This window comes from Micromesistius poutassou (genome assembly GCF_964030765.1).
Source record: "Micromesistius poutassou genome assembly, chromosome: 9".
Lineage (NCBI taxonomy): Eukaryota > Metazoa > Chordata > Actinopteri > Gadiformes > Gadidae > Micromesistius > Micromesistius poutassou.
In genome coordinates this window covers 14,518,466-14,545,499 of record NC_140279.1, presented here as the reverse complement: position 1 = coordinate 14,545,499, position 27,034 = coordinate 14,518,466, and the positions used below count along the sequence as shown (strand labels likewise).

The following is a 27,034-nucleotide window of genomic DNA, read 5'->3' as shown; positions in this document are numbered from 1 at the left end:
TTATATTTGTCTCAGCAAAGTCATCAAACAGTGCATTTGATCCAATTTCCGTGCCATTTTAGCATAGAGAAATAAAGAATAACTCTTATCTGCTACTCCATATTCACTGATAATTAAAAAGAAAAATAACCAGAAAAATGACAAAGGGTATGTGCTGTGAATTTTACACATTAACCCATTGTTACTTGAATTGTCAAGTCAATTCCACGTTATTTATAGAGCATATGGCATACACATGTCATGCAATAAAATAAAACTGGATAAAAAAAAAGCATAAAAGACAAAAAAATAATAATAATAAACAATAAAATACATGAAAACAGGATTTAAAAGAATGCAAAAACATTTCCTTGGAAATAAAACATTTAAATTCCATTAAAGTTTAGCAGAATAGTGTGTACTTTTATTGGAATAAGTTAAAATTGTGTTATCATCGCTTTACAGTTTAGCTGAATAGTGTGTCAAATATTCGTGTGCACTTTTATCCAAAATGGGAAGGTTTGGAGAGAAGTGGATAGCTGGACCCCCTAAGGCCTCCTCCTTATCATTCCTTTTCCTCTTTAACGTTTAATTCCGCTGATAAATCTTACTGTACAACAAGGGCCCCATTGAGGGGTTCAGCATAGCGGTGCTTCTGTGTCCACACGGGAGCACTGTGCCTCGTCGCTCCGTCCCCCTCACCCATTGGTTAGTGGGCAGGGTGTGAAATAGCCTTTAACACACAGCCTTTTCCACAGGCTGTCTGCTTGGCTGACGAGATGGCTGGCTGACTGGCTCTGCAAAATTGCTTTGATAAGCTTTTTCCATTGAGATTTGGATCCACAGGATGGAAGTGTGACCTTTAAAAAAGGCCTCTGACTAGAATACGAGAATACATATTTGATCGTCTCTTGCGATACCAGGCCCCTAGTCCCGAGCCTGCGTTTCTCCTGCCCTGTTCCTCAGGAAAAGGGTGGATGTGGACAACATATATGTTTTGATTTAGCTTTCCATTAAAGTGCATGAGAAATCTCTGCCGCCAAAAACACCCCCTAAGGAAACAGAGCCTATCACACCTGGCAGGCTCCTCTGCATAAAGTCCCTGTGAACACTAAGGCTTGCTTTAAAGACCACACCACACCGTCCTCTGTATGGGCCGCCATGGGGAGGTAGTGGCTCCAATGTATTTAGCAACTTTCCACCGCCGACAATTGAGCGCATTTGAACATGATCGGAGGTGGAGGGCCAACGAGCCGGGCGCAGATCTCACTTGTCAGGGTTTAACATGGGGGCGTCCGTGTCTAGCACTTCAAGTACCGACCATGGAAGAGGTACTCATTGCGCTTATGCTTTCCCTGATTGGAGGCCTCGTAACGTTATTCGTGGCTCATACTATGTCAAATGATTGCTCATTCGCTGCACATTCTCTGCATGCACCTCAGCTATCTTTTTTTTTCTTTCATAAATATGAATATGATGCAATCGACTCAATAAGAGATGATATTGAAGTATCTCCTGTGATGGTGTTGTAAAGCTCTGGCTAGCATACAAGGTTTGGTAGGGGGTGAGGGGTGAGGGGGGCATCGCTCCATTAATAACTCTGCTCCTGATGTTATCTCTCACACACACACACACACACACACACACACACACACCACAACTACGACCATGACTGCAGTACGGCCAATATCTGCTGGCCTTATCTCCACCTCAAACAGGTGTTGTATTCCCGGCTGGTGATTACTAAATATGTCGAGATAGAGAGACGGCCAGGGTATCTCACCGGGTCAGATAGGTGGCACCCCATGCAGACAACCACCAGACCCATTGGACCAGTATCGGCCCCTGGCTTGGATTGACAGCCAGTGATCTGTGCAGGGGTATAATGTCAGGGTTCACAAACAATCTGGGTCGTGGGTTCTCTTCAGACAGGGTGATTCAGCCCATGGCCAATTCCTTGAACTCTGGCGCTGGGTGAGACATCCTTACAATGGCATGGTGGAAAAATTGACTAGTTCTCCATTTATTGCTCCCTGCGAGTTAAGAGGGTAAATGGATGTAGAAAATGCGGCTATTTATACCATAATGGATTGTTAGCATCGCCCAGGCCTATCTGCACGGCACAGCCCTGAAGGAAGTCTACCCATTGCTCTCCTACACAATGTGGGATATTGCTTACTGTTTCTCACAAGGCACGGTGACAGTGTTGGCAGCGAATGCTAAATCAACCTCGCTGTTATTTTCTTAATTTGCCCACGGTGGCTTCTCCCTGAGGTCCGGGGGAGGCTACTGTCAATCTCCTAAACACCCCATAGAGCGCTCACAGAATCGACGTTGGCTCCGCAGTCCATCGTGTTTACATCGCCTTTGTCCCGTTAAAGTCTTTTTTTTTCTTTCTATTATTCATTTTTTCCATAGATTTATTCGTATTATTCCTTCGCTCCATTGTTCAGCATGCTTTATGATATGGCTGTTTGGATTCTAGTGGGTTCTGGTTAGTCGTTTGGTTAATGTCTAGCCGTATAATCTGTGGCGTGCAGCTCCGCCTTCCTGTTTAATGGTTCGCCTGACCTTCGTAGAACCCCCCATTGCAACTAAAATCAATAAGGAAACCTTTGTGCAACGCAGTGCAAGATGATGCAATAAGATCCCGTACAGGCAAAAAAAAATCCATCATTCACCTGCAAGTGAATCCTTATTAATAACTTATTATTAGTCAGCTACAGTTACAGGCCATCCATTTATACACGGTTGATCAGTGAATATTTAATGCACTGAGGCTTTTGCACGTACCCCCGTCGGAGATTCGGCCTGAGCAAAGTGTGTGTGGTTTTGAGTGCCTGGATGAGAAGCGTGTGTAATGAAACGCGGTGGGGAATTTGAGCGTCTTTTGACAAGCTTATTCATTTCCAGAGGCTTGGCTTCATCAAGCTTGACAATTTTTTGGACTACCTCTAAACATCATTAGCCGTTATTTCTCGCTGAATCATCAACATTCTATAGGGCCTATGCAAATTGGTACATTCAGCTCCAGTCAGTTTAATTGGATGCTCGCTTGCCACCTGTGGTTACCATTAGTGAGTGTGTGAAAAATGGAAAATTGGAGCTGTATATATTGAGTCTGAATTGAGCGGTAGACATGCTATTGTACATTGTGATTCAATTCAGTGTCTCTGAGAGTCTGAATAAATATAAGAAATGCAAATAATGAATGGCATGTCCGGTTTCAATTACTTTGCCAGGAATCAAGACAGGGTGTGTTAAGTTAACACATGACTTGTGTCCTCCTTAGGATAATCATTCTTTCAAAAGTAGCCACAATACGAACGCAACAGAGGCTTGCTGTTGTGTTAGTTTGAGACGTGTGTCTCTGTGCTTGTGGTTTGTGTGATCCCTTAATGAGTCAGCTGGGTTCTTATAGTCTGAGGAGGAGGGAGAGTCCTGACATCAAAAGTTTTTTTGCTGTGTCGTTCCTAAAATACATCTCGAGAGTTTTCGCTCTCTCTCTCTTCAGTCGACATGCATTCTTCATTTCAAAAAGATTGTTGTGGAAATGTCACACCTCCAACACACTCCAAGGCGACATTGCAGAGAATTCGGATGTGGTTAATGAGCAAATCGAGGGTGCCATTAGGTGGACTGTTGACATTGAGGCCGCTAACCACTAGGCTATTTGTACCTGTGCCGATGTGGAAGAATTTGCCAACATGAGTCCAAGTATATGTAACAACACCAGCTAGAATTGGCTAGTCAGATAATGCAGGACAGGTTCTAGAAGCACACATTAGGGTGCATGAAGGCCATTGAGGCATTTAATGGCACCATGAATCTTAACAGCATTGCTGACCCAATAATCCCTTCATAGCACAGTCCATCTACACTGGGATGGACTCCTTTCAGCAATTCATCCCTTCACGTCACAAGGCCTCTTACTGCGCAAATCTGTTCCAGGAACACGATGACTGAGTTTTATTTATTACTTTGTTGTGTGCATCCTTCACAGTCCCCAAATCTTAAGCTAGGAAGGCTTTTCACTTTCCCACGCACAATTTGCAGCAACTCTGCAATGTTATCATGGGACATTGTACAAACTGATCATCTCTAAGAAAATAAAACATGCTATACCAGATGACCTGCAAAGATGCAGCAGGAATCTTTTGGCTACCCATCATGAAAAGCCTTTTTTTCCCCCATGACTACTTTCAGGCATTGTGTGAGGATATTCACACGGATGAAATGGCTCGGATCTCACTGAGTTGATGGTGTTTAGACTCAACTGCTGTGAAATTGTGTTGGGAGATTTGCTTGGAAAATGTCCTTCTGCAACATCAAAGGGCCAGCAGGGGGCAAGATTACTTATTTACAATTTAACTAAAGGATGATTTTTAACGATGAGGATTAAAGACAAACTGCAGACGGTCTAGAGTACAAATTGACGCTTTGTACTTTTTCATTTAACTCTTGAAATATTTATCATATGTGATATAATGACATGTATTAACCATTAGGATTTAGTTATTTAGCAAACCTTTATCCAGAGTACATTCCTAAGATGCATTAATGATCCTTTAAGGGACCTATTGCCCACCCAGGCACCTTGCTGAAGGGTAGACTCATATCCTCCCCTGCCTTCACTTGCCCTCTTCATTGTCAAGGATATATAAAACAAAATCCAACACTTCTTATTTCTTTTTATCAAAATACCACGTTGTCATCGTCATAACTGTGATATATTACCCATCTCAAGTCCTCACTTTTAATCACTTACTTCGCACATGATGCACACCTACATCATAAAATCTATTTTGTGTCCATAACCTTACCATAATCAGCCCCTAATTAATCTGTCAGCAAACTGTCGACATTCTGCTGACACAGCCAAACGTTTCACCAGGACAGAACTATGATAAACGTGCCTTTTCACACCTCTCTATACTGTATAATGCATGGGGAATGCATATACATGCATACATGCATTCCCACATCCTTTATTTTAGAAGCCATATAAAGTGGCCAAGCCAAATGGTACTAAACACATTTTACCACTTGCTGCCCCCCCGCCCCCCATCCTGGGCCAACGTTTTTTATTATCATTATTATTATTATGAATATTATTTTTATTATTCCATCTTCCCTGTAGAAACACTTTACGAGGCCCACGGCAGGTTCCCCACCTATTGTGTCGACCATAAGTCTCCATTAGGTGTCTGAGACATTGGTGGGGGTGGGGGGTAGGGGGGGTTGCCAGGGGGAACTGCATAGGTCAAGCTGTGTTACGGCGCCATCCAGCGTGTCAGGCAGCGGGGGGGGGGGGGGGGGCAGGGGGGGGTGGGGGGGGGGAGGCAGTTGAACCATATTTCAGCTCTTTCATAATCCATAACCTCCCCGCCTCTTGTCTTTAAAGTGGTGTGAGAGGGGAGCACCGTATACAATGGTGCTGGGCTATAAAAATCCCCCCAGAGACACGGTGCAAAACCGCTAATGGCTCCCCGTGCAACAATCCATAAAGGCTTGGATGGCGGGACTCTTAGACAGTCGGTGAAACGAAGATAATTGAATGTAGTTTTGGTTTTTCCATGTGCTGTGCAGTCTGATGTGTGTGTGCAATTGGGACGCCCACCATTTTTTTTACCATCCCCCCTTCCCCCCCCCCCCCCCCCCCCCACTCAGCTCCACCTATCTTCCGAATGTTTTTTCCGCCTTTTTCTTTCTTTCCATGGAGTACATTCAGCCATTCAGTGCCCTTGTATTGATCACCGTGTGTCTCCCATTTCCTGTGTTTTGGGGGCCGTTTGCTTGCTTAGCCACCGTCGCCTTATCCCAAGGCGCCTACCCGAGCTCTATCCAATCCGCCGCAGCAGTGTGACCGGAGAAGGGGAATAGTCATTATCGAGGGTGCCCTGATCCCCCCGGGATTTATCCACGTTGTTGACATGCTAGTTAGACCAACAAATGGATTTCACTTTTTTTGCATATTAAAGCAACGGGATTCAAGTTTGCTCATGGCACGGCAGAGAGACAGGGCTTAGCAGAAACCAAGTGCTCCATGCCACAAGCATTCACTGAATAGAATCCAGGACTCTACTTAAAACATGAGATATCTCTGAGTCAGCATCCAGCCACTCCATGGGGGGAGAAGGGGGGGGGGGGTCTTCTGATCAGGGTGTTGGGCTAGATTTTGCTCGACTGTGCATTTTGTGCACCAGTCCCCCTTCCCACTGCAAACCCCCTTCAATCCAAAACCCCACTGTAACCTTCCCTCCCCGTGAAGCACTGTATAAGGACATTTCACACCATTCCATAGGAAATGAATTCCGATCTGGGAAGAATGTGTATGTGTGGTGGCGTTTCTCGCTCCCCCCCCCCCCCCCCCCCCCCCCCGCCCCCCTCGATGCTACCTGCTGGGTTTCCATTGGCATTTATTAGACAAGCACACTCAGTAAAATTGGTTTCATTGTCAGCATTCTGATTAGATTTTATTTATTTATTTGATTTCCATTTAATAGAAATAACCGTGCAAAGCCCACATGAATGTGCTTTCAATCGGCTGCTGAGGCGACAGAAATATGTCGGCTAATGTATAAACATTTTTTAAGAACAACGAGCGGTAATGCATTTTGGTCGATAATGCAATACAAAATTCTTCATATTCCTAATTGGTGGTGTGTGCCATGCTGAAAGCCAATTAACCACTAATACAGCAGTTGGATGGGCAGGCCTTCACCTGGCGTCGTCCAGGACTATCTATACATCCCTTCGCCATCCTCCTGCATTAAAACCCTTCCCATAAATAGATAGACACGCCGCCAGAGATTCACTGTTATTATCTGCACATCATCGAAGTTATAGATAGAAGTGATGCACACTCCCCATCCCCCCTTTCAAATTGCCTGGGTGCGGTCCTGTAAATCAACCTGCCGGTGCCATAGTGCTCTTCATTATGGTTAGTGTAAGCAACATTAGCCATCTGGAAGACATGTGCACGGGGCTTGACTGTGGTCTGTCCAACAGGCCGTCCCTATCCGCAGTGGTGCTTGGAGCAGCAGCTCCCTGAGAGTTGAACCATTAGCCAAACACACGGATGCCACTTTATTCTTACCCACACTAACTCCAAGCCATAAACTTTAACTGTCAGTCAATACCCAGGACCCATCCAATCCATTACTTGAACCAAACTGTAAAGGGGCTATTAGGGCGTGATTATTAAATTGGTGGCCATCTAATATGTAAACTTGTCCACTTGTCCACGTATCAAACATGTATCCAACAATGTGTAAGGGGGGGGGGGGGGGGGTGGGGGGGGGGGGGAGGATACAGATACTGTACTCAAAGGCATTAATGCAGCAATTCAAGGATCAATAATAGTGCAGCGCTTTGTGCAATTATCTCATTTTCTTCTACTATACCTACCCATACAATCCTGGCACTATGCACAGCTAATTCCACACTTTAGCTTTTGAAGTCAAGTGCTCGATGGTGGAGTTAATGCTGTTCTGAAAAACAACTAAAAGCGTGGATTTTTTTCCTGGATAAAATGCCTTGATTCTGCCTTTGCTGTTCCAAGCCTCGGTGTAAACAACATTTGCATATGGTAATATCTGGTGTCATATATATATATATACATGCAGCTCCTGTGTTTTCACTAAATAAGGTATGTGTTTGTGTGTCTGGTGTGTGTGTGATTCCTCCCATGACAGCCAAGAGGTACGACAGCAGTGAATACCTCAACATCACCGGCATCACCCGAGACCAGTCTGGGGACTACGAGTGCAGTGCGCTGAATGACATCGCCTTCCCGGACACCAAGACCGTCAGAGTCACAGTTAACTGTGAGTAGATCCCTGATACCCAATAGCTCATTGTACAATAACCATGGTGTTATTAAGCAGAGACTTTAATCCCAAAGAGACGAACAGTGATTCGTGTCATTAAAGAGCAGGTAAAGGGGTTGGGGCTCATAACACCATTCAGGGTCCAAAATGGCTCCCCAAGGAACCTTCTCATCAGGCACATATATATATATATATATATATATATATATATATATATATATATAATATATTTTTTTTTTTACATATATATGTGAAAATAATAATGATATAACTTCTCCAAAGTACGAAGCTCAAGGAGTTTGATACGGCTCTATTTTTAATATTTTAACGAGAGAATTCCCTTTTTTGTCTGTGCATCGCGGAGGTGATTAATTCGTAGCGGGGAAGGGTCTGGCTGTTCTAAGGACTATTCCATTATGCAGGTAATGAGACTTTCAAAAGTGTGAGCGAATGGTAATGAGGAATCCGAGCATTAATGAATGACGCTGGGCTTCAGCCATTGTGGCCACATGGAATACGGCGCCCCGTATAAGAGCACAGAAAGAAGGCTTGGCCTAACCATAATTGCTGCACGCTTTTATTTCCAAAAGCACGACTCTTATCCCTGTGTTTCGTGGGATATTTTTCTTCTGTTAATGTCCGGCGCTCAGGCACCTCAGGTCGGTTGAACTCATCAATCACACGGCCGGGAAGATTGATGGTGTTGTGTGCGCCTTGAAGTTAAATATTCTAGTTTAGACACCGTTGATTAATGCTGGTATCACCTCTTGACAATGTATACTTCGAATTTCAAGCCATTTCCATTTCATCCTTAAGATGACACCCTATGCCTATTGTTTTGATGTTAGACATCTCTCTAACAAGCTTGCTTGGAGAGGAAGAGTGAGCAATTATTTATAACTGTGTTGCAATATTGTTTCAGAGATGAAGGATGTCTTGGAAAATAGAAACGGCTTCATGTTGTGGGACTTGGAAGATATACGTATTAAAAATGAATGGTGTATGTCACAGACTGCAGCTGAAATTGCCAAGGAAGAGCACGCTGGGTTATTGTGTGGTTGCTGCAAGAAATCACATGTCCAAGTACACTGTGCACATTTACTTTTTTTCACTGCCAAACACTCCCAACACGGCACTACTCTCTCGCCTTTGTCCAGACATGTGGGGTTCTATCTTAGGTCAGATATATATTTCACCAAGCTTTTTGGGGAATATTTCACCAAGCTTTTTGGGAATATTTCCCCCTAGCATGGGTCATTTACCAAGAGCTATCTGAAGTTGACAGAGCTACAGAGTTTTCACTGATCCATTTTGGACCTTTCTTCTTTTAAATCTTTTCCCTGTACCCCAAAGTCGATTTTGTACATTGAGGTCAAATGAGTACTTAAGTCAAGCTCTTTTAAAGCTTTTCAAAGTTATTTCCCCCAAACTCATAGTAAAAGAAGGATTCATGATGGTGCATACATATGATGTATGTTTTTAATAAAATTTAAATAAAATTGTATCTCCTTGACCACACAATGGTGTGACGATTGCCGTTCAGTAATAATGGCCATCTAGATTAGTATGTATATATATGCAGGGTTCTAAATTAACTTTTTTGATTACCAGCCAATTTGGCTGGTAACTTTCTAAAGTAACCAGCCAATCAGAATTTCCACTAGCCAAAGTTTTTGTTGATATTTGTTGTTGATATTTTCAATCTCATCCCCTGCCTCCTTCCTCTCCTCGCCCCCAGATGTGTGTCCAACCAACCACCGCCACATTTAGTTTAAGTTTAGGCTACTTTTTAATTTACTTGAGCTAGCTCCCTCCCTTCTTTTGATAGTTTCTGCTCCGTTCATTCATTGTTTTTCTTCTTCTTCTTCTTCTTCTTCTTCTTCTTCTTCTTCTTCTTCTTCTTTGTGTTTTCTGTTTCCATGGTTTCTCGCTCTGGTTGGTTGCTGTGCCTGCGCGCAGCCAATGGGCGTTTTATACGTCATCGCGTAGCATCACGACAGTGCTCATGGGAAATGTAGTCAGTACTGCCCACTGCCCAGGGAGCGAGAACAGTAGAGTGGCTCTGACTGACATGATTGCCTCATGCATCACTGGCCAAACTGGCTAGTAAGTTTTTATTAACACCCGCCAAAATGATTTTTAACCCGCATTTGGTGGGTTGGCGGGTGTTAATTTAGAACCCTGTATATATGTATATACCGGTATACAGTGTATACTTTCATTTTTTGACATGGTTGCCATGCCATGGTTTTACATAGTAATCCATGTATATTTAACAATGCATGAACTCTTAACATGCATCACACATTGCTGTCCTTGTAGTTATGTAATAAACATATAACATATTCAATACCTCACCATATACTGTGCCTACAGACCTGGTGTGGGGTCTGCGGGACTCATAAATTATGAGTAGCCGCGGCGTCTCACATCGCTCATGTCATCATCTGGACAAGAACGTATTCAAAATCCATCAGTTGTAATTAGTTGAGCCCAGTTCAAGGGGGGCTCCCGCTGTAAATCTCCATTGCCCTCTCCCCGCTCGCTCGTAAATATTTGACTATTGCTGATGTCCTGTTCTGAGTTACGGCTGGCGCAAGTCTTCCCCTTTGCAAGGGAATTCTCCAACATCGCCAGTGGCCTTGCACACACACAGAATGTTAAGCTTGCGTTTGTCTCATTGTTGTGTATCGCTACTGACTGATCAATTGTTGAGTGATTTATTACACGCATTCAGCTTCAGCTAATGACTGGAATAACTTTGTTATAGTTTGTATGGAAATGTGGTTTGGCCTTGTCATCATTTGTCTGCTTCTCATACCTGGTATCCAATTGACAACTGGTATGCCTGTGGATGTGTGAATATACCGTTCACAGAGCTGCTGTGAGCGGGCCATTTGGACAGCTTGAGGCTATCTCTCTCTACCCAAACTCTCCCAGCACCACCCCCATCACCCCTCCGAGAGAGAGGGAGATAGAGAGAGAGAGGGAGAGAATTATACAGACAGAGAGAGAGAGAGAGAGAGGGGTGTGCCTGGGCTTCATCCAAAATCAATTATTCTGTCACAGATCAGTGTATTTCGATGCAGCCACATAGTGTTGGCCAGCGGGGGGGAGGGGTGGAGGGACTGACGCTCACAAACACCTGGGATCAGGAATGAAAAGGTGTTGATTGACCTCGGACCTGTAACGTAGAGGAGTGGATGAAGACACACAGATGGAAGGAAAGGGGGAAAAACATGGGGAAAGGGAAATAGAAATCACATGAGCCGCCACACAGGTTTGCTTGTAGTGAAAGTGCAGTCAATTTTGTCTAAGGGGAAGATAAAAAAGCAAAAAAAACCTTCTCTGGAGAGAAGGCGGGGGGTCTGAAAGGAAGTTGTCAGTTCCTACGCATCGAGCGCGGCATTAAACAGATAAATCAGAGAAATAACTTGGAAATAACCTGCCTTCTAAGCTATTTTGACAGTAAGAGCACTATTACTTTTTATTTATTAAATAGAAGGTTCTATCTCCCCAAAGGCTCAGACATGTTTTTAAATGCCACTTGGGTTTGGTTATCATAGGAAAAGGCGTAATAATTTGATGTTGTGTCTCCGCCAGTGTCCTTGATGCATCCTCAAAAAGTTATTTTGTTTTCCTGCTCACGTGCACATGTCTCATACAGTAAAAGCAAATATAAATGCTCCCCATCAACTCGATTCCGTCGTCATCCAAATAACCATGACAACCACAAGACTAGGAGCGCAGTTTGCTTTAGTCAGCAGAAGCCATCGCTACGATTTACCGTCCTCACCTCCCCCTGAAATGTCTATGTTCAGCCGCGGCCGTGCCAGAGGAGGTAAACAAGGCCCTGGTGTTTTGCGGTGTGTCTCTCAACCCTTCCCATTAAGGTTACTAAACAAATTTTATTGGTCAGAGGAGAAAAGAGTGTGAGGACAGCTCCCAGGACATTGGAGTGATTGGAGGATCTGTTGACCCTATAAAAAAAGACAGCTTCATGATATTGAAATTTGTTGGTTTTGGACTGCAAAAGCAGGTTGACGACACTAAAAGGAAATCCTTCTTTTTTTTTATGATTTCATAGGGACGTTGGCATATGTAAAGCTCGATAGAAATCGGACCATAGATAGATTTCTTCAAAAACAAATAGAAGCGTGTGGCATTAACAAAAGATAAATCTAGGTCTGCGTTTCTTGCTTGGCACTTTAATGACAGGAGCAAATGGCAAACAGACACATTGCAAGGCTTAACCGTCTAATTAAATACATGGCCGAAAAATCTCCTCTTTCAAAATAATGATGGCTTTTTTTTGTTGCCAAGAGGAGAGATGACCTCCGGGCTAATTAGCAGATTAGATCTGCTAATTAAAACTAAGTACATCAAAGTAATGAAAACAAAACGAAGCACTCGCATGTTTGGATTTTTAATAACACTATCCTTGCCCCCCCACCCCTCCCTGACTACCCTTTATATGATGAATTAGACAGTGACTGACAGAGGTATTCCTGCTACAACCGTTTACCTCGTCTGTTCGGCCAATGAGACAAAAGGTGGGAAATGCAGTTGATTTTCAATAACACCATTGTATCGTTCGCCCCTTCCCTTCTCCTTGTTATGATGAACGAGAGGCTGACATGATGATTATTCCTGCTGGGGTAGGTAACGGCTTACTATGTTGCGTGTAACAACTTCAACGTGAATCCTGCCAGAGCCTTGATCAGGCATTTCTAATTTAAATGAAAGGTCTGCCGAGGCTTTTTAGTATCTCAATGATGAATGGACTGTGACTTTTATTTTGTATTTTTTTTTTAAGCCGAGGGAGCCCTCCACAAGGTCACAGCGGGGGATTCTGATTGGTTGAAAGGCCCACTCGAATAAAGGATATTCTGCTGGTGATTGGACGAAATTTGATCTCTGAACCACTTCTCGGATTTACATATTCATCTCTGGCTGCAGGTGTGTTATTATTGAACCATTTGATTTCACAAGATATTCCGGCGCATAAATCCTCTGTGTGTCTGAGTCCGAGGGGTGAGAAAAAGCGACCAGAAATCCATCAGGGATGAATATCTGCCTGAGCTTCCACAACAAGAGCAATAGTTTGGGTGAATAATGATGATACCACAATACCCTTGTTTTGTTTTTTTGAATGAAGGTGTAACTGAAGCCAGAAACCTTCTTATATTCAATGTTTTATCGTCTTCTTTTGGTTTGCCCTGATTGAGAGAAAACACAATTGTGCCACATAGATGGCAAAATATTGTAAATATCAAGGTCTAACCTTGTTATCTGAGACTGAAGGTATAAACTAGTTGAAGATCAGACTTTTTATCCAGGTTTATGTATGCTTCAGTTTGTTCCCCTCCTTTTTATTTAAAGGGTCATTGGGTGTTCTGCGGGGAAAATGTATGTTCAATACATTCAAATTATATAAACGAATAAATAAGTATGAATATATTATCTCTACTGATTCGAAGACAGTGTCTCTTACACATACCAAAGCTCAGTTTCCTGTGATGTTCTGCGCTCTGCCATTTGACAGTTTTCTCTCAATACCTTTCATTGTAAAAAACTAACAACATGCCCAAACACCACTACCGCCACAACTGGTGATGCTATGTGTGATTGTGTGCTTGCTATGCAGCACTTCAGCAATCTGTAGTGTCTCCCAGATCTCGCTGCTTAAACAATTTGAAACCTCGCCAGATGTTTGTCAGTGACTCACTTATGGCCGATTGCTACGCGTAAATGTGGCAAATCGCAAGCCGATCAAAACATCTCCAGACAGGTTGTCAGATGCTCCGTCAACACTACAGCGACATTCATGTCTTCAACGATGAATGTATTAAATGTCTTCAATGGCTCCATCGCTTTATAGTGCAACCATTTCCAGGGACAATTGCCTGGGAAATGGAAGCACACCGCTAAAAAAATTCACTGCACTTTACAAAATGCCTCTCTGCGAAACCCTCTCACGTATGTTTGTTTATTTGTTATCCCATATCGCTATATTGCGAGCTTAAAGTGTCTGTATTGTTAGCTGTCATAATGCAGTGTGTTGCGGGCCCCTCCAGCACCTTGCGTTTATGGTTCAGGTGTTCACCAGGCGAAGGTGTGTCTACCCCCTGCTTCCCTGCTGCTTGTTTTCCTCCACAGCGGGGGTTCCCTTGTGGCTCTTGAGTTCCCAGACGCGTTGCCCTGCATCAGGGGTGTAGCCCCGAAACAACATGTACATTTTGCTACATCTGCAATTGTTTATCATGTAGGCTAATTGCTAGGGTGAAAGATCCAGGTCATTGGAAATCTGATAGGGTTATGTATCATACTTCTATAGGCATATGCTAGACGTCCTTTGACCCCTTTTCCCGACATTGATTTCATCAAACGATCAGCCCCTCTAGCAGTTTGAATAAAGCCTAAATAAAAAGCAGTTCATTTAATTGTAGAAAAAACAAACACGGCTGGACGTTTTCAGTGGTGTTGAGATAAGAAGCATGCAGGCCCCTGCCCTGCATGCTTCTGAGATGACCCCCTCCCTCCGTCGGCACCCTGCCGCTGTGAATCCAACGCACCTGTTGACCGTGAGAGCAGCAAGAACAAAACACATACACCTCTCTTTATTGTTTTTTCTGCCCTGTGTACGGTAATTGGTCGAGAAATCTGTGATCAGGTTTTAATTAATTATGAGCATGCACATTAGAGCGCCGGCTATCGCAATTACAGCGGTAGCGTCGAGGTAGACGTCTCTGGTCTTCATTAAAACACCGGGGGAGGCTAAATGTGAACACTTCAAATGCTTGACACTGCTCTGTCTTGCTTGTTTGTTTCAGACCCCCCAGTCGCTCGCTCTCGTTCTCTTTCTCTTTCTGTTTCTCTCTCTCTCTCTCTCTCTCTCTCTCTCTCTCTCTCTCTCTCTCTCTTCTGAAGCCCCCAGCCTTTAGACTCTGGCTGCTTTGTATTCTGTCCCTGCTGTATCGCAAATATACCCACAACATGGCCCCTGACTCCCCAGACAGTTGTTTTTCAGAGTCGTGACCACCTCTCGTGCAAATAATGGGTATAACCTGTTCAACTGCCGGTCAGCAGACAGGCACCCTGCATCTTAAGGACGTTGACAACACTCCGGTAATGACAAAGATGTATACTAAGGCGCTTGTGTGTGCCTGAGTGTGTATCCCGTTCCACATGGATGCACGTCTGAAGGGGCACGCCACAGGTCCTTTATTTCCAACACGGCCCTCCCTTACATCAGCCTCAGCTCAACGCGGTATTCTGTCTCTTCTCCACTGTAAAGAGCTGTGGTTTAAACACTGGGCCTAAATAGAGCTATCCGTTGCTGCCTCTGAGACTCTGAGAGGTGGGCCGCATACAGCAGGGCATTAATAACAAATAGAGTTTGGATAAATGGATAAATAAAGCCCTTCACTCACAGCGCTGGGTGTGTTTCAAAACCGAAGTCCAGCTAGTATGTCTGTATCTCTGTTTTGACCTTTCTTCCAGCCAGGACCACCACCACCAGCCCTGGCTGGAAGAAACAACAGCAATCCTGGTGAAGGCTAAGATGAGACGCCCTAAGCCTTTTGCCTCCTCCACCAAAACGCATTAGTATAGACGCAAACACACTTACAGTGGACGCGGTGGACTCCTCCAGTCCAGGGAAATGTTATTATGAATTTGAGATGAATCGGCGAGGGAGTCTCTTTCAGTTTCAGTTCATGCCCTCTCTCAGGCCCTCGCCCAGACCACTTTAGCCTGACCGGCCGTCGATTCATCCATTATAATTATAATTATACGTCGTCGGTTTCAGGAACGCAGCAGCAATGCAACGGCTGGCATTTTCAGATGGATCCTGTTGAGGCAGCTTTTGGAGAAGTGCTGTTTGTTCAGTGGCGACAGAAAACGCCTGCACGGTGTAGACATGGCCTGAGTCCATCTCGCTGTCGAACGCACAGTACAGCTGGTTATTTACAAGGACGGGGTTATGTAAAGGGAAAATGCAACGCAGTGTTTCAAGAGACTTTGTTCAGGGACAATCTAATACATTACTAAATATTGGCTAGAGTGTGCATTCCTGACTAATACAATTAAAAGTAATAAATACACAATAATGATTCAGGACAAAGAGGCAGAAGATGGAATTGGAGAGCTGTTTGTGTGTGAATGTTTTTGTGTGTGAGTGTTTTTGTGTGTGAGTGTTTGTGTGTGTGTGTGTGTGTGTGTGTGTGTGTGTGTGTGTGTGTGTGTGTGTGTGTTGGTGTGGGTGTGTGGCCACGCTGATAAGTCATGCTTTGATGAGTCCATTTCCTAATTGCGAGGGAAAAACTCATTTTCAAATATGGCTAAAGAGGTGGCCTTATTAGTTGATCTTTTAATTACAAAGCAGGCGAAGGTTCCCGTGGCAAACAATGGCTTACGGCTAAATAACTTGCGTACAGTCAGGGAACACACCATTTAATTATTAATTGTCACGCCGTGTACCGCTAAATAGAGCTAACCTACGAAGCGACCGCACGCTTTTACCAACAAACCTCCTGCGAAGGCCATTAGCATTAAATATACTTCAGCTAAACCACGTATCCAACACAGGCCATGCATGTTAATGTTAGCTCACATTGTCTGGCAGGGAGAGTGTTTTGGTTCAGGCGGGACGCACCAACTTTGGTTTTAGTATTGTTTTTGTGTGTCTGGCTCCCCTGCTCTCTCCCTCCCTCACTGATGTAATAAGTAATGGTCGGCGATCAACCTGGTGCTGACAAATGTGTAATCCTGCCGCAGCACATATTGTACCCCGACCCCCATGTGCTATTCCTGGTTCTCACCCGCCAACCCCACCCCACCCCCACATCTGTCGGGCGACACGGGAACGGCTGCCCGTGATTTACAGCAACATTACTGCATGTTCCCGGTCACTAAATTACCCAGATTATCAAGGACTTCCGGAATTTATTTGGTGCACTACTTTGCATTGCTTTAAAAAAACTGCCGCCGTGTTGTGCGATATATATATATGTATATGATGACAAAGGAGGAGGTGCCAGCAGATTGGAAATTGGAATTATGAGATTGGGTGCAGGGGGTTTTATGGATAGGATCCTTCTTCCAGGGCATTTAAATGCCAGTCCGAAATTTAAGGGAAATGATTATTGATTTACATATGAAATATGAGCATTTCGGACCACCTGAGATTATCGGAACATTTTACAGCTTGTTTTTCCATGATATTGATGCGGTGGTAATATTGGAGCATTGACGTATATATTTGAATGTAGAACCCTTTATTCTTGTGGTGTTTTCGCACGCAGCTAGATAACGTAGCAGCTTAGCAGTTTGATCAAATAGACATAGCTAGGTATATTATTTTATATATATAGAAATATACAGAAATAATACAGAAAGAATATTTCGGTAAGGACAACCATCGTTTAGTTAACCCCTATTGCATTCCTGTTGGTAACAACATTGCACGATAGTGAGCAGTGTTATTTGTTATCATGTCATGTATTAGTAATCATTACATTCGCTACAATTGACTCCTATCCTGGGTCGCTGCGTTTCCAAGAGTACTTTATGAACAGTTATACAGACTCAGTTTATAATACACATGTAACTAATAACAGGGTTAAAACGGCATTCCTAATTAGATATAATTGGTCAAATGTCAGTAAGCCAATTGGCATTTACACAAAGGCAGCAACAACACGATGCCAAATGAGAGAGACCCTACCTTGTTTTCGTTGTTAAGGCTGAATATCTGCCAGGGATTTCATCTCATTAGTTGAGGTATCGACCCTACTCCTCTACAATGCCGGCTCAAACTGTACCACATGACTGGCAGGTCAGGTCAACCTGAAGCTTTCACAGGCCTCCAGATGATCAATGGTCCAACATAATGACGCCATTGGAGGATTAGGCAGATTCTTAATGGGCCTGGAAGCCCAATGTACCGCATTGATTTGTGTCTTTTTTCTTTGAAGTTGAATTCAGATGTGGCTTGTTACTGACCAGCCAACTGTCTTATGGTTTTGGTTCTGATGCGCCGGGAAGATTTTTTATTTGTACACACTGATACCTTATTGACTAAGTGTCATTTTTTTTAATACCTTTTTATGATTTAACTGAGAGGGTGTGTGTTTTGGAAAATGCCTTTTTCTTGGTGTCCTTGCTAGAGGTCCATTGCGGATTGGTTGATGGCTATTTTGGGAATTGTTGAATTATTTTCTTTGTAATGGGGTTGACTTTCAATGTATATCGGAGCAAAAGGCTTAAGAGGATCCAGATTCGGAAGAGAGATGAAACACATTTATGCATTCTCAAAGCCTTCATCTGATAAATAATGTAAAATATGACTATACTTGATACAAGTACACTTCAGACTTTTTCATGGACAACGACCAAATTTCATGTTTAAAAACTTAAATGTTCAAAGTCTTAGTCTCTTTAAAGATGCACTTTAAACAAACTCACGTACGGCCACTGAATCCCTGCCAACACGCTCCCCAATTCTATATCGGCCAGCACTCACGTTTCCATCAACATAAAAGGCCTACCGTAATAAGAAAGAGCTGAAAAAGAAGTCCTGCTAAATCAAAACCCATAGCATCTCCTGTGTATCAGATACATTTGGCCATACTGATTAGGATGCAGAGGGAGGTTCTGTGGCAAAGTATCAATCAAGGACAACTATACATACTGAACCTTGTACAATATGTTATTCCGCCTGGAACTTCGTTTGCATGCTTACCAGGATGTAAAGTTGTCACCACCCTCATTGATCATCACCGGCGACCCTCAGATCAGCTCACTAGTGGTGTGTATGTTACAGTAAGTGGGCATGGTTCTCTGCCTGACTGAGTCCAAGTACCTTTCACTGGCGGTAAACATAACCCCACACACACACACACACACACACACACACACACACACACACACACACACACACAGACACACACACACACACACCGTGGTATATATCGTTCAGACACTCGTGTTGCTCCAACAATATAAACAACACAGACAGAAGCACACTTCTGAACTCTTATCCCACACCTATTGGAGCGTGTGTGGAGTGGAATGGCACGCCACACCTCAGATGCTGTGCTTGTGTTGTTTGGCCCAGTGGCTGAGTAGTGATTGTCCTCTGTGGGTGTGAGGGATGGATTTTGTGTTTGCTGTCAGTTATGAGATGAGATGTGACTGAGGACATGTTATGACAGGTTTAGGACTTGGTAGCGGATGGCGGATGGTAGAATTAAATAATTGAGTGGGAGAGCTCTGTCAAACATCAAGCAGACTTAGAAACAACTTGTTATATTGCATATATATATATATATATTTCATTAATACACAGGATCAGATGTTATAATCCCTTGTGCCAAAATCCAAGGAAAACACATTCCGAAGCCCCTGCCCAAACCAAACTTATAAGCACGCTGGCCACTAAGCTACCAACCAAAGGTGAAAGACACGAGACAAATGGCCCAACTAACAGCAGTAAATACAGCAGTATGCAGTAAGCAGAATTTCATTTGGGTTATCAAGTGGGCACCCTCTTTCACAGATGTTTCGTTAAGTTAGGCCCACCTCCTCCGGGCTTAACAATGAAACCAGCGTCCTGGATTCACCCCCCTCACTGCTGCCACCACATTGCCACATTTAATGCATCTAAATACTCTCTTTCCTGCATCGTACCCCTAGCCCTACCCCTAACCCTGACCAAACAAACACGTTAGCACATTAGTCAGCTGGCTTACCTTAGCTTGCACCCCAGGAAGTATGTTTTCTCCTTACCCACAGCCATTCACTTGCTCGTTCTGCTGCCACGGACATGTTACTAACCGCCTGCCTCAGACTTCGTCCACAAATGCCCAGTTCAGTCAGCAAGCTAATAGCAGATCTAGCCACGATCCCCCACGCACCGATTTCAATAGGCCTTAGTCGCGTACTCCAGCCTCGCTGTGCTGCCTCTCCAGCCATTTCAGCATACTTCGCTTTCTTAAGCTCATTGGCTACTTCAACTCTGTCTTCCCAAGGAACTCTTAAGTTCAATAAAATAAACAATCTTCTCAGAGTCCAACCACAATAGCATATCTGGTCTTAGCCGAGTGCTAACAATGTGTGGAGGCACAACAACCTGCTGAATAAGATCCGCCTTCATTTCCCAGGCTCCTCCATTACTTAGCTGCCCGGCTCTGTGCCTGCCTCTAAATGGTCTAGCCTTTTCCCCCTGACGCACAAAGTTAATTTGCCTACCCTCTTTACTAGCGGCTGATGAATTATCTTCTCTCCGTTTATCAGCAACAGCCTCTGCCAAACATTTCAATACATGGTTATGACGCCACGTATACCGCCCCTGGGAGAGACTGACCTTGCACCCTGATAGGATATGGCGGAGGCTGCACACACAGGAACATAGTGTGCATCTCACCAAACCATTGATTTAAGTTCTGGGGAGATGGGAGCACATCATATGTAGCACCTATCATGAATCTGATCCTGCTAGCCTCCATGCTCCATAGATCTCTCCATTTTATCTTCTTCTTCTTCTCCACTCCCTCCCAATTCACCCACTGCCCTTGTTTTGCCTGCGACACTGCCTTAGTACATCTTACAGTCTCCTCCTGTCTATGTATTTCCTCCACTACCATTTTCCTCCTTTCTCCTGCAGAAGCCTTACCCCACGAGGGTTTACCTGTGTCCCTCCCTAAGCCCCCCCACCCATGCTGAACATGGCCCATGATATCCCTATGCCTAAGTGCCGATTGAGCTTGCTGGACCGCTTGTTTTGGTTTCCATTTCCTCCCTGCGTTAACTGTGGGTGCAACCCTCCTCACCACTGGGTCCTTGGACTGAGTAAGAGTAATTTCCAGTCTAACCTTAGCACATTTTAATTCTTCTGTCAGCTTAGATATTGGCAACTCTACAATGCCCTTCCCATACAAGGCTACGCTGCTTAGGCAGCGTGGGACTCCGAGCCACTTTCTGACAAAAGAGTTGATCATTTTTTCCATCCTTTCTACCTTTGACAGAGGAACTTCATACACTGTCAATGGCCACATTAGCCGAGGCAATAAACTGCAGACACCGCAACTTAAGCTTACCTGGCAGCCCTGACTATCTATCCTGACTATCAGTCTATCTTCACTGGCTTCTCCAGAACTGTAGGCATCACCTCTTCATTTACAGTAAACTTCTTATCTACTACCTTCCCTTTAACGATTGAGAGACTCCTAGACTTACTTGGCTTCACCTTCATTCTAGCCCATTGCAGATTGCTATATATACGTAAATATATATGTTTATATACATATATATATATATATATGTCAAAAAATTTAAAAAGCCCTAAGCAGGCCAAAAAGACTATGATACAACCTGTTATAATATATAAATATATTATTTGTCATATATACTATATATATATATATATATATATATATATATATATATACGTAAACATATATATGTTCAAATATATGTTTTTATAAATATATAGTATATATATATATATATATATATAAATACTGTGTGTGTGTGTATATATACATATATATATATAGACGTAAACATATATATAAGCCCTCCATGTGGCATGGAGGGCTGTGTTTGGCGTGCTATTGTCCCGTCTCCTCGACAGGGTCAGTGCAGGCCAGGGTCTCCAGACGTGTTGGTAAACGAAGGAGTAAGGGAACCCGGCCCAAGTTATACCCCTGCAGCGCTGACTGACAGGGGCGCCTCAAAAGCTCCATTGTCAGCCATATAAATAGTGGATAAGTCACTTTCAGCCATGACATGGCAATTTCTGGCTAGCTCCAGGCCCCTGGTGGGGAGGCCGGAGCAGCCAATATCTTTTCTGTGGGTCAGGGGGGTCAACTTTTGTGTTCTGTTGACATATATATTTTTTATTTTCTTTTTTCTTTCCCGCTCTGATAACATGTGTTGTGGAGCTGGCAACAACGTTAACCCTTTGAAGAACGGAGAAAAGCGAGGAAAACTAAAATGGCGCTGCTGCCTATGTATACAATACGCTAATAACAGTGAATTCAAATAAAACATGCACAGAAATATAAAATGCAATTGCTTTAACATTTTCTTGCCAATTACGGGATCAGTCGAAGGATGAGAGCGAAGGGGATTATGCTTTTTTTTCTCTGCTACCGCCGCTGTCCGACGGTATATTGGAATTGACCAAATGCTTTTGTTACCAATTCTATACAATCCCAATTCGGTAATTTCATTTCTTTTCATGACTGTGTTGCCATAAGGGACGTAAATATGAAGCAACAACGGGGCCATGGGTTGCTCGAGAAAGCGCCGGTGTTTAAAAGCAGCCACCGCAGACACTGGCAGAGAGATTTACAGCACATTTCTTCACATGAAAGGAGACTCATTCGGTATTCACAGAGCCGGCCTTCACCATTGAAGCTTTGAACTTCCATTAAGCAATTTATCACCATGCAATACAATTCATTTCCCGACTCTCAGTCTTCTTGCTGTACCTTTCCCATTCTATCATTCTCCAATTCTCCAATTCTTTCTCTCTCTCTCTCTCTCTCTCTCTCTCTCTCTCTCTCTCTCTCTCTCTCTCTCTCTCTCTCTCTCTTTCTCTCTCTCTCTCTCTCTGCCCCTCTGTTTGGCCTCGGTACAATCAAGTGTCAGGTCAATCCCCAATGTGTCGGTTCTGGTCACCTGACCCACAGTAACGTAGAGACGTTCCCATCTCCTGTGCCTTGTTTTGTTTACCCATACTCCGGGATGCCTACTGGTAGATAGTGAAAGTTGGGGTTTGAACCCAGAACCTCTTCTACTGGCCGTTAAACACCCTTACATTTTCATTACATTTATATTTAGGGCATTTAGCAGACACTCTTTTCTAAAGCAACTTACAATCGGTACATTTGTCAGAGGAAAGAGAAAGAGAAATATATCGCTGTCGGTACTAGCAATTCTAAGTGCTTGCCACTTGTTTCTATGAATATCTTTACTGTAAGTGCGATTCCAACTCTTATCCTAGCTATCTATGTTGTGTACGGCGTACACAACATAGATAGCTAGGGTATAAGAGGACCCTTACCACTCTACATGACCTCAGCTAATAAGTCGCCAAGCTAACACCTCCATTTATCGCTCGTTGACGTTTGTCTTTTTTCTTCTCTCTCTTTCTTCCAGTCGCCCCGTCCATCCACGAGATGAAGAGCCATGGGGTGGGGCTGGGCCGCACCGCCCTGCTGAGGTGTGAGGCGGCCGCCGTGCCCGTGCCCATCTTCGAGTGGTACAAGGGGGAGAAACGGTGAGTGGAGACCGGCCACTCGTCTACGTTTACCAGCAAAAGTAAAATAAAAAGCGGCTTTTACCCAAAGTAACTTACAGCGGTCGAACGTCAGGGTTTCGAAACCGCTACTATTCTACTACTAGGGAGTCCCCAGACCCCCCCCCAGACCCCCCCCCAGACCCCACCCAAAGCACTTAAAGGTGACGTATTATACCACCAGGTGTGAATGTGATTAGCCGTGACAAGCTGTTTTGAAAATCTGCTAGATCAGTCTCCCGGCCTACCCAATGCACTGTTGCAAACATTGCTCATCTATCCGTCATACATTTAGCTGGACCCGCCCACTTGTCAGAAGAGGCAGATTTTCAAAGGTTAGGTTAACATTTTTGGGAGGCGTACTTCAGGCCCTTGCGGTGGACGCAAGGAGGGTCCGCGACGTAATGGGTCTGTAAACCCCCTTCTTGCGTTGCGTCAACGTGGAACCATAACTAAGCCTTTACAGCGATCGAACGTTGGGGTACGAAACCCGGTACTATTCCGCTGGGAGTCATACCCCACCCAAAGCACTTAACGACCCTCTCCCTCGTAGCATTACACTCAGTTTAAGAAGAGCCAAACCCCGACCACCATCCAGCAACGCTTCCAGATCATTTTCAAATTTTGTTGTAGAAAGTTAAGCAACCGTCGTAGGGGGGGGGATTAAGTACATGTCAGACCTGGCATATTCTGTCCCCTTGCCAGAGCCGTTTCCCCCGAGGTGCCTTGTTAAAAACTGCACCCAGTTACTACTTCAATGGGCTGCGGTGACAAAGCTAATCCTGGGCTGGAATACCTTCGGTGCCAATGAATGTCACCATGGCTGCCGTCGTACACCTGGGACCAACGGATCCTGTGGGTAAACGCGTCAAGCGCTTGAGTACCGGCACTTCTCGCCGAAGCACTTAGCATACGCTACGTCTCTTGTCCACACGCGTGGGCGCTCTCGATATGACGGAGGAAGCCACCGGTAGCTCTTTTGTGTCCACACCTTGTGCCTTCCTAAAGGATGTGTCTGCCTTAGCCTGCCTTTCGATCACGCGGGGCACATACATCAATCAGTCGCAGATTTGAGTGTTGGTTCTTGAATTTTAAAAACCAAATTACCCCCCATTACCCATCATTTACCCACTCCTGGTGAGCACAATTTCAATCATCAACTCACACTGTGCTAATTGTAATTACGGGGTTGGATTCAATTTATTTAAATAGCTGAGGAGGCGCGTTGGCATGATTCTAGCCGTTCCTTAATTCAACGTCTCACTGTTTGAATGCGACTCCTCTCGCTGCTCACATCGGAAAGAGGTGAGCCGCCGTACAGTTTCCGTAGTGTCGTCGTGCAGAATAAACGCCGTCTGTCGCTTTGCTTCATAGCTGTGGTGCCGGTGTCGCTTGCAATGTGTGTTTATCCTCTCCGTCTGTGTACCTGTGTGTGTGTGTGTGTGTGTGCGTGTGTGTGCGTGTGTGTGGGGCTCCCTCCGATGCTATGAATGCTATGAATGCAGCGCCCTGGCCTTGTTCACATCTGAATTAATGTGACAGTTTGACAGGAAAATCTCTCTTTTTGATGTGGCATTGCCTTCAGTTGTGAATGGAAGGGATGGGACAGGAGAGGGGGGTGGCATTCATCGCGGTAGCACTTCTCTGTGACAAATAGAAGCATCACCGCATCATGCTCGTGTCGGTAGGGTATCCGAGGAAGAGGAGAGAGTGCACACGGCGTACTCCCTCTTCCTGCGGAGATTAGCGGTAAACATTGTGGCTCACGTTCGAGGGGCGTCATGACAGGATAAGGGGGAGGGAACAGACGTTTCCCAGATATTCCGGACAAAAGGTCACGTGCCGAGTGTAGCTTAGACTCGGGGAGACACGGCAGGCGTCAACGTCGGTTGGGGAACGCTCGAAGGAGGAGGGAGGAGGCGGCGGCGCGGCCAAGATGGAAACCTGTCCTCTCGCTGGTGGATGCGCACAGCTTGGAACCAGCAGGGGATTTAGCAGGAGCCACAAATAAACAAACAACAACACGCTGACAAGCTAGCACGCCGCCAAACGAGCAACGGGCGAATCAGACGTGGTTCTTAGGGAAATGATAATGACGCCATGAAATATTAAAATAAAATATTATAGGAATAACAGTAATAATAATAATGATGCCAATACATATAAATAATAATAAAAATGAATCATCAGAAAAAATATAGTTGTAGATATAACTAGTTAAATAAATCTATCTAAATAAATAATTAAATTACGATTTTTTTTTCACAATGAACTATAAAAAATCCCTAGATATAATACACCTTTGACTATATATAAATGTATTTTATGCACATGTTCTGTGTTCACATGTCTATATTTGTACAGTCCACCACAATGGTCATCACTTCGCGCCCAGGTGCCAGCCTCGACAGGAACACAGGATTTATGGTTAATACCGCCACAGCTGGGCGGCAGCACTGTGAGCAACGTGTGGAGTGGCGCCCAGCTGGCTTACACTAACCTTGGGGTCACTCCCCTCCCCTCCCAGCACCACCCCGCCACCCCTCTCTCTCTCACTCTTTCTCTCTCTCTCCCCCCTCTCTCTTTCACCCTCACACTCCCCTCGCAGTCCTTGAAACTGTCTCTCCGAGACAGCCGGTGTCAGCGAGAGAGCGATAAATAGACGTGTTGAAGAAGCGGCCCGATGAAGCGCTGTACACCCTCGGAATGATAAACATTTCAATCCTTCTACTTGAGTCCCGTCACTTTTCCGTCTCCCCATCCTGGACCCCCGGGGTCAGCGATCAGACAAGATAAACAAACTATTCTCCTGCCGTGTTCTTAGTTTTCTGAGTGACGTCGCTGACCGTGGGTTTGTTTGTGTGTGTGTCTCTGTGTGTGTGGGTGTTTGTGTGGTGCAGGATTATCAAGGGCCAAGGCATCGACATCAAGAACCTGAGCTCAAGGTCCGTGCTGACCGTGAACAACATGACAGAGGATCGCTACGGCAACTACACCTGCGTCGCCACCAACAAGATCGGGTCAGCCAACGCCAGCGTGCCTCTTATCCGTAAGTACCTCCCACCTGTGTTAACGTGTGGCTTACCGGAATGGCGGATTGATTCGGCGGGATTAATAGGGGGGGGCGTGTCTGTGTTGTGGACGTGAGCAGGGGGGCTTGTGCTTTCGTACCCTTCATCCCTCGCTCTCTCTCTGTCTGAGAAGTCTTGATTGTCTCATTGTTTTTATCAGCATGGCTGTAATCTCACACAGCGAGGGCCGGTCGGACCAATGACAAACCTCTGCCCACACTAACGTCACTAACGCATTGCTAGAACCCGACATGTTGCATTGTTGACTGCAAACAGGAGACTGGTTGTTCATTAATATTGCAGGTAATACTCTACTTTTTTTGGTTTGTTTTTGTCATGCTTAACTGGAAGCATGGCTGCTTTTCTTCCGTTGTGTATGTGTGTGTGTGTGTGTGTGTGTGTGTGTGTGTGTGTTTATGTGCCTGTGTGTATGCGTGCGTGTGTGTGTGTGTGTGTGTGTGTGTGTGTGTGTGTGTGTGTGTGTGTGTGTGTATGTGTGTGTGTGTGCATGTATTTCGGTCTGAACACCCCAAAATGTGCAAAAGAGGCAAATAATATGGCAGGCCACAACCACCCTTTAGTTGGATGGGGGAAAATGTGAAATCCATTTGATGCATTCGCTGCTAAAATATGAAAAGGTGATTTCAATTATTCACTAGTTTTTTCGCTGCTCCCCCTTGTGACTCCATTGTTGTTAACAAGCCGGGAGACTCGCACAATATGAAAATATATTTCTGTGGGATTGGCAATTGTCAAAGGAGCACCCTCGCTCCGCTGTTTGCATATGCACAAAGAAGCACATGAAAGGCTCGGGATGCTCAGGCAGTTGATCCTGATGTGACACA

General features: G+C 44.5%; 1 protein-coding gene across 1 annotated transcript in view; it reads left to right on the top strand.

Moving 5' to 3' along the window:
• The window catches only part of negr1 (neuronal growth regulator 1), a 129,581-nt gene that overhangs the window by 66,840 nt on the left and 35,707 nt on the right, over positions 1-27,034 (top strand). The window contains exons 4-6 of the mRNA XM_084473403.1: positions 7,677-7,808; positions 22,980-23,100; positions 26,019-26,167. Coding sequence (XP_084329529.1) covers positions 7,677-7,808; positions 22,980-23,100; positions 26,019-26,167 — 402 coding nt within the window. The remainder of the gene's footprint in view (positions 1-7,676; positions 7,809-22,979; positions 23,101-26,018; positions 26,168-27,034) is intronic.